Raw genomic sequence first — 9,018 nt, 5'->3', positions numbered from 1 at the left:
ATTCTGATAAACTAAATTAGTCACAAATGTGAGAGAATGTTTTCAGTGCCAATAACACAAGATTAGCCCATCAAAATAATCTTATGAGAATAATAAATTTTTTTTAAACAGAGTAGAGACGCAAAATAATTTATACTGCACATGTTTAATCTTCAATCCTGAAAAATCTCTCCTCCCACTTCCCCTTTGTATCAGTTTTGTATTTTTATCCTTTATATTTATATATCGCCATGACTCTGAGAGGGAAGAATCTGCAGACTTGAATCATTGGAAATGAGCAGGAATAGCAAAGGTGATTCCCTGATTTGATGCATGCATTCTGCATTTCTCAACATATGAAAGCTTAATATACAGGATGGAAAAAGAGAATGCCCTAGAGCTATTCCAGAACAATCTATCTCATATGATAACTATCATTTGCTATCTCCCCAAGGGCAGTCCTCATCAGACCATGTCCCTTCCAGATTGTGTCTGCTCTGATGGTTCAGTCTGAGCCATGGAAACGGGAAATCACAGCTGGGGGACAGACTTCATCTTGGTGGGTCTTTTCCAGTACGGCCAGATGGACGCTCTCCTCTTCACAGTCATCACCATCCTCTTTGCAGTAGCTCTGATAGGCAACATCACACTGGTCCTCCTCATCAGGCTGGACCGGAGACTCCACACCCCCATGTACTTCCTCCTCAGCCAGCTCTCCATCATCGACATGATGTACATCTCCACCACTGTGCCCAAGATGGCAGCTAACTTCCTGTCAGACACCAAGACCATTTCCTTTCTGGGCTGTAAGATCCAAGCCTTTGTGTTTTTGACCTTGGGTGGCTCTGAAGCCCTGCTGCTGGGCTTCATGTCCTATGACAGGTACATAGCCATCTGCCGGCCCCTGCACTATCCTGTGCTCATGAGCAGGAAAATCTGCTGTTCCATGGTCTCCTGTGCCTGGAGCAGCAGCTCCTTCAATGCTTTAATACACACGCTGTATGTGTTTCAACTTCCATTCTGTAAATCCAGGAAGGTTAACCACTTTTTCTGTGAAGTGCCATCTCTCCTGCCATTGGTGTGTGAAGACACATCCCAATATGAACACACAGTCCTATTGAGTGGCCTTGTCATTCTGCTGCTCCCCTTCCTGGCCATTCTAGCTTCCTATGCTCGTGTGTTGGTTGTTGTATTCCAGATGCGCTCAGGGAAAGGGCAGAGTAGAGCCCTGTCCACCTGCTCCTCCCATCTGACTGTGGCCAGCATGTTCTATGCCACAGGTCTCTCCACCTACACCCAGCCACATTCCCTGCATTCTCCTGCAAGGGACAAGGTTCTGGCTGTGTTTTACTCAATTGTCACTCCTCTTCTGAACCCATTTATCTACAGCCTGCGTAACAAGGAAGTTATGGGAGCCCTTAGGAGACAGATGGGGTGATGGATATTGGAACAGGAAACATGACTTTGTGTTGCCTTGTGGACTGATCTAAAAGCTGGTCTTCAACATTAACTGGGAAGACGGCAGGGTTGATGTTCCAGGGGAAGTTCATCAAATAGTCTGACTAAACCAACAAGAGCCTCCAACTTTGTCCTCCCAGTGTCACATTGATGGCCTGAATCTGACTGTTGCCTCTGAGGGAGATCAAGGGCGTTGTCCTTGTCCCTGGGATCTCTGGCTGCCTAGCATCCTGGGTGTCTTTCCACAGAGCTTTACCACCTTCTGCGCTGATGCAAGGCACCATGTCTTCTCAGACTGTGTGAGTCAGTATAGTCGCCTTCTATGCACGTGCCCACCTCTTGTACTAGAAGCTCTTCCTGCAGTGTATGAGGACAGCTGTATGTGCACAGAGACTTTACATGAACCCTGAATATTTTGCTGGGTTTTGTCAGATACAACTATTATTTAAGAGTGTACATCTCTTTTGATAGTATGACACATCTTAAGGACAATTCTCAAAGAAATAGGAAAGGAGATAAGTTACTGTTTCCTTTGATGCTTGTGTAACTATTTCCATGTAAAGAAGGTTTCCTTATTCTCCTAGGCGTTTAGTGATGTCTCACTAACTCCCCTTTATTAATTTCTTTCACCAAAATTCACGAATGGTAGACTCTGTCTCTTTCCACAAACTCTTTTATGCTGATTTTCCAGCATCATGCTAGCTTATGAGAAGTACATTAGGGCAAATGTGCCCAGAATATTTCTGCATAGAAGTTTTGTGCGTTTTGTCTATGATGAATAGAAAATGAATGTTGAGATCATCAATCTTATTTCAAGGAAATTTCTTGAATATTCCTTTTAATTATATATATATATATATATATTATATATATATATATATATATATATTAGTGTGTTCCTTTGTAGTCCTGGCTATTCTGTAGTTCCTTATGTGGACCAGAATTGCCTCAAACTCACAGAAACTCTTCTATCTCTGCCTCACAAGTGCAAGGATTAAATATGTAAGCCGGTGTGCACAGGTTTTGTTCATGGGTTTCTTTCTGTTGTTTTGCAATCATTGCCTTTTGTTTTTGGTTAATTTGAAGTTACACATGCTTATGAGCCACCTTGTGGACGTTGGGAATTAAACCAGGTCCTCTGGATGAGCAATCAGTGCTCATAACTACTAATCAGTGTATTCAGTGTCCCCTCTTTTTTAAAATATTCAAATCATTGTCATGTAGTTTAATAATCAATAAATAGAAATATCTATTCACCTAAGTACAAGTATAAGTAACATTATAATTTTCAGTTTTAAAACATATATGTTGTGAGGCTACAGAGGTGGTATGGCCATTAATAGAACTGGCTGCTCTTCTAGAAGACCTGAGTTCAGTTTCCAGCACCCATGGGAGGTAGCTCACATCTGTCTTTAACTTTAATTCCAAGGGTGTTCAAAGTCTCTAGTCTCCAAGCCACTAATGTGCACAAAACCACATCCACACTCACACTTATACATAATTTTATATATAATAGAAAATTTTAGAGGTTCATTATTGCTTTTTTGTTACTGAAGCCAAAAACTAGAGTGTAGGTTTCAATGACCTTTAGAAACCTGTTCTTGACTCTAATTAAAGTTAATTTTCTCCATGAATATCTCACTCTTGTTATTTTATTTTCATGTAGTTTAATGTCATCCATAGACTCACTCAAAATCAAAAGACTGAAGTTGCTAAGTATCCTCAGGACTCTCCCTCATGCATCCCATCGTTGCAATTTGAGAGTGATCTGTCCCTACAGATTCCTGCATTGGATTACTCAATCCCCAGTTGGTAATGGTGTTTGGGAAGATTTGGATCCTTACAATATGGAAATTCAATGAAATGGGTCATGAATCCTGGGCTGTGGGGTTCTGTGCCCTGTCCCTGCTTCCTGTTCTGTGTTCTGCTTCCTGAGTACAGATGCAATGTGACCAGCCAACCTCCTGGCCATAGCACCATGTCTTTCCTTTCTACTGCCATGTCGTTCCTAACCTGATGGTCTATATACCTCTGGGACTGTGAGCCAAAAAATAACCCCTCTCTCTTAAATAACTGGCCAGTTCTCTCCTGCTTTACAGTTCCCAAATAACCGCTCAGAGGCTTAATGTTTCTTATAAATGCTTGACTAATTGCTTTGGCTTATTACTTGGTACTTCTTACCTTTAAATCAAACCATTCTATTAATCTGTGTATGGCTATGTGGCCCATGGCTTACCAGTGGTACTCTGGCATGTTGGTTCCTTGGAGTCTGTCATCTCTCAGACTCTGCCATTCTCCTGTATCTCTGCTTGGATTTCCCACCTGTCTCTATCTTTTTTGTAATAACCCAAAGCAGCTTTATTTATCAACCAATGAAAGCAACATATATTCACAGTGTACAGAAAGACCATTCCACTGCATCTCCCCGTTTCTGTCTAATCAAAAAAATGTTTTTCATTTTACCATAATAAAATATCATATAAGAAAATCGTTATCAAGCAAGAATCAGTTACACTATTCCGTCTATTTGTGTTTGGCAAAAGTAAAGAATTGCTCTATCATCTATCCTATCTTTGTGAGTCTAAAGCTTCATATCAATCATTTATCATAATTAAGGAAAACTATAATTAAAATTATATTGTCTTAAACTCCATCAAAGTCACCAGAAGTATATATTACCTGAATAAACAGGAAGTATACTGCAAGAATCTTCCAGTTCTCTAGTGTAAATAGAAGTGTTTGTCCTGCCATGTAATACAGCACTTCAGTCCCAAAGAAACACAGAGAGGCTTACATTAATTAAAAACTGATATATTAGCTTGGGTTTATTATTAACCAGCTCTTACAACTTAAATTAAATCACAATTATTTTTAATGTTTAGTCATGTGGTTTGGTACCTTTGATCAGATAGGCATTCTCATCTTGATTTCTCTGTATCTGGCTGGTGACTGTATCTCGCTGTCTTTCCTTTTCCGAGAATTCTCTTAGTCTTGTTGCCCTGTCTACACTTCCTGCCTGGCTAGTGGTCAATCAACATTTTAATAAACCAATGAGTGACAATTCTTTCGAGAGTGCAAAAGCATCATCCCACAGAACGCAAAAAAAAAAAATGACAAAAACATCTGTCTGCCTTGACAGTCACCCAAAGTTCTTCTGTAACATTCACTATCCATCTGCAGCCTATATGCCTAGAGTTTCTGGCAGACTTTTCAGTGAAGCAGGAAATTTGAGGGTCTGTCCTGTCTATTTTGGCAGAGTTTGTCAGATGCTTTCCTATGTATCCTGCAGAATGTCTGGCAATTTCTTCTGTGAAGCAGGAACCTGAAGGACCATTCTGCACTGCTTTAGCAAAGTTTAGTGGTCATCTTTATCAACCAACGAGAGCAACCCCATATTCACTGTGTACAGAAAGGTGACCCAACAGTACCCGGAGGCTCCTTTGTGGGGGTGTTATCATAGCAACAGAAAAGAAATGAACATAAATGTGAGTCTGAATTTGGGGTCTTACTATATTTATATCATACCAAATAAACTTTGATGGAGAATTTCAGAAAATTTACCTCCAGATATTTTCAACAACAAGTTACACAGGCTGTCCTCCATTTTTTGAAAACAGCCTTTTTTTTTCCAAATGATTTTATTTTGATAGATGTTTGTTGTCACAAAAGTTTATTGTTTTGGTAGAGGTATAATTTCTTTTTGTGTGTATATGTCTTTACGTATGAATGTGAGCATGATTAAAGAAATAGTGTTATACTACGCACACACACACACACACACACACACAGAGAGAGAGAGAGAGAGAGAGAGAGAGAGAGAGAATGAATAGTGGAAGAAGCTGTGTCTCCTCTACAGTCTTGTTACTGAATATTTTCTTCTGAAACATAACCAAATCTGTCTATAATTCCTAAGCTTTCCACATGGTGGGTTGTGGTAATTCTCTAGGCCGTGCTCTGTTGTTTTCTATTTCTGTTTTTTATAGTTCATTTATTCTATGTGTTTTTAAAATTATGTATCTTGATTCCCTTCATTTTGCCATCTCTTAACCTCTGTCCTCGGTCTCTGCATATCTCTCAAATAATACAAAATTTAAGTGAAAAAAGAAAAGAGAATAAAAGAGTAAATAAAGAGGTAAAGACACAATAAAGAGAGAAAAACTTTTAAACTTTCGTCACTGAGGCTGCAGAGTGAAACTGAGTCACATCATGAAAATCTCTGTCTATCAATCCTTACTTGCAAGTATTCATTGCAGAGTCAATGGTCTGGTTTTAGGTCTCTGGTTTCTGCTACCCTATCAACATTGGGTACCCGTTGGGGCCATTCTTGATATCCTGTGTTTCCCAGTGTTGTGGAGACCCTGTTGCTCTGGGTCTGAAGGTCAGGGTCCTTCAAGTGCTCCAGCAGATCATAGATGAGGAGGAAGATGGGAAGGGCCATCAACAGGGTGATCTCAGCTGTGCAGCCCAGACAACGTGCAGGGCAAGCTTTCCCAAATGTTGCTGGTGGTCAAGGGATCAGCTCCCTTTCCATCTCTTATGCTCCCCTTCTCTCTTGTCTCTTCTGATACCCTCTGTCCACAGGACCTGAGCCATTCTGACTCTTTCTCCCATGAAACACCATACCACACCTCTGCTCACACCAATAGTGTCCCTCTGGCTGGTTCTGCAAGGCACCAGGTGGGCCCGTGCCCCAACTCCCCAACCTGGAGTGAACAACCTCAGAGCTGCATGGAGGTCTACTTGTCACATACAGGTTGTCCTGGTAGTGTGTCAGGTCATGAAACCTCATCACTAAGAGTGATGCCAAACCACCAGTTCCCTTAGGCTCCTGGCTGTTGCATTTGACTGCATTGTGCAGGGTGAAGGGTTTCTCTGGACTCTGGTTGGGAGTCCGGGTTATAACATACCAGGCTTGTGGCAGGCTGGGTCCTACAATACCTGGGTGCATGGTGCACTAGGAACAGTGTTTCTCCCATTTTCTGTTTCTTAAGATGACATCACAACTATGTGTTTATATTTTCACATTCTAGAAATATTCTCAGCATAGAATTCCTACAGAAACTCTTGGTCAGTGTTCACAGAAAACTGGAAGATTCTTGTCATTGACACTTTTATAAAGTATTATTTAGAAAATGGAAAATAGACCAAACTAATTAATAGTGTGTGTTATAGCGAAGGAAAAGAGATGGAAATCATGTCTGCTGGCTAGGAGCCTAGGAACCAGTTGCCTAGGAGACAAGTTGCTGAACCCACATCACCTTCCTCTGGATGCCAATTCCAATCGACACAGTGCCCATACCTCCCGTTCTTTCTCCTTTTCCCCCTGATGAAATGGCTCAAGGATTTCACCTCAGTGTGCATGGAAATCCATTCTACTCAGTCTCACAGCAATTCCTGAATAAACACTGTCACTACAGGAAGAGAATAAGTGGGCACATGGCCACCATTTAAATTCTCTCTATGGGGTGAGATGAAGTATTTGCACATTTGATTGTACCTGGAGGTTTCAGAAATAAAGTCTACTTCAGGCATCAAGTTGTTTTTCAGGGTCGGATGTTACAATATCTGAAACACACCCAAGTCTGGATTATTGAACTCCTTGTAATATCACATTGTTACTTTGTGCTCTTTTCCAAAGATCTACATGTTTCAGTTTGTTACTTATGAGCAGCTGAGTCTCTCACATGAACATCAAAACCAGCTCCGGCTTCTACACTTTCAATGTTGAGTATTTCTAATTTGAACAAATATTTTAAGAATTGATTACAAAAGCTATTTTAAATGCTTTTCTAAAGTGAAATGTAGAGAGCAGCTCTAATGAGACACATCTTTTGTACATGGTGTGTTTAATTGTGGTCAAGAGACTCATTTTCCCAGAAGGGCTGAGACAGAAACCCTGTGAGTTCCACCATTGATTAAGAAGCCAGACCATTGGAGACACTAAAGCACCTGAGAGGATGAAGAAAAATACAGCGTTCTGTATAAGTTCCACTTTCCACTGAAGTTTTTAGTGGTGACTGAAGGTTTACTTCGTTAAGGCATAAGAAGCAATTTCCATATTCATAGACTGATCATAGTTCCTAAAATATGGTTGAAATTTGAGGCTGTACGACTTAGCCTTTCCTCCTCAAAAGACTCCGCTCAGGAGGATCTGTCCCTCAGAGCACTTAAGTATCTTTCCAATGTATCTTTTATAAAAATAATCAGTTGTATCATAATTGTATATAAAAGTTCCTTGAGGAAGACATGGCTGTGCTCTCTAGTGCCTGTCTCTAGGTGGGGGCAAAGTGTCAGAAGCTCTTCTGTGTCTGATTTCCAGGTCTGTTTTCCTGATACCATCACAGAGAAATGGTTTATGACCAACAAAGTGACTAGGTGTACTATAGTTGAGCTATTATTGAATTAGTTTTTCTGTGAAATGACACAGTCCATGTCTAGACATCTGGAGAAAGAGCCCATCCACATTTCCCATGTTCAAGGCTCAGGTGGGTGGAGTGCAGACAGTTGGTTCACGGCACATTTCCTCAGCTGTCAGAGAGCTGCATGGCCAGTGAAGTCCTGAAGTGAAGCAGAACTCGGGGAGAATTGTTGAGACACAACTAGCCCTGCCCTGCTGGTTCAGGTACGTCTGAGAGGCATCGACCTACACAGAACACTGCATCCTTTTCTTGTAGGCTCATGTTCTGACTTAGATTTATTTAAGGCTTTTTCCAGCAATTGATTTAAGAACATCTACACTACTGAGTTGTGTGCTTGAGCCACACAGTGCTCTGGAGTCACACAGCCTCTCACAGTTGTAGCGACAAAGGCTGGGCTCAGGGTCCCAGCATGGGAGCACAGGTGTGGTCCTGCAGTGAATTCTCTGCCTGAGGGAGCAGGACCAGCAGAGTCACATTCTGTCTTCTGGAAGGAAGCACAACTCTTTCTCGTTTTCACCTACTCAAGGGAAATATCCACTTCTGAATCATGTTGGACTTGGGATGGCATGAAGTTCAAGCCATTAACATCTAGAGGGAAGGGTTATGGATCCCTGCTGCTGCGGCGGCTGTTTGCGGTAATGACTATGTTTTTGTTTTTTCTTCAGAGGTAGAGAAATCTGACTAGGTGATTCTCAGTACACTGAAAAAAATTCTGCTCTCATATGTGGTGAAAGGAAGAGAACAGCAAATAGGGCTTTTCCAGCTCCTAAGACTTTAGAACAGCTGTTCTCAACCTCTGGGTCATGACCCCAAAGACCCTCGGAAAACACAGATATTTTTGTATCATTAGCAAAGTGATACTTATTAAGTAGGAACTAAAATAATTTCATGGTTGTGGCAGGGGTCACCACAAGATGAGGAAGTGTATAAAGGGTCGAAGTCTTAGGGAGGTTGAGAATCACTGCTTTAGAACTTGAAAGGCCTGGTGGACTGACTGTGAATAGCACTCCTGATGACCCAAGGTCAGAGCACACTTGGGCACTGTGGTGCAGGCCTCTGATCCCAGCACTCAAAAAGAGGAGGCAAGAGGATGGCAGGTTCAAGACACGTGAGGCTCAAAGATCAAGATGGAGTCCAGCCTGGGTTACAGGGCAGGACTCTA

At 41.5% G+C, this 9,018-nt stretch overlaps 1 protein-coding gene across 1 annotated transcript; it reads left to right on the top strand.

Annotated features, from left to right (window-relative positions):
• The first annotated feature begins 496 nt into the window (after window positions 1–496).
• On the top strand, window positions 497–1,417 carry LOC146892931 (olfactory receptor 2AK2-like). The gene has a single exon (XM_085694981.2). It carries the CDS (start codon window positions 497–499, stop codon window positions 1,415–1,417), a length of 921 nt encoding a protein of 306 aa, XP_085551107.2.
• The last annotated feature ends 7,601 nt before the right edge of the window (window positions 1,418–9,018 follow it).

Source organism: Myodes glareolus, chromosome 9 (genome assembly GCF_982192425.1).
Source record: "Myodes glareolus chromosome 9, mMyoGla1.1, whole genome shotgun sequence".
In the NCBI taxonomy this organism is placed as follows: Eukaryota; Metazoa; Chordata; class Mammalia; order Rodentia; family Cricetidae; genus Myodes; species Myodes glareolus.
This window is presented reverse-complemented; position numbering and strand designations above follow the sequence as displayed.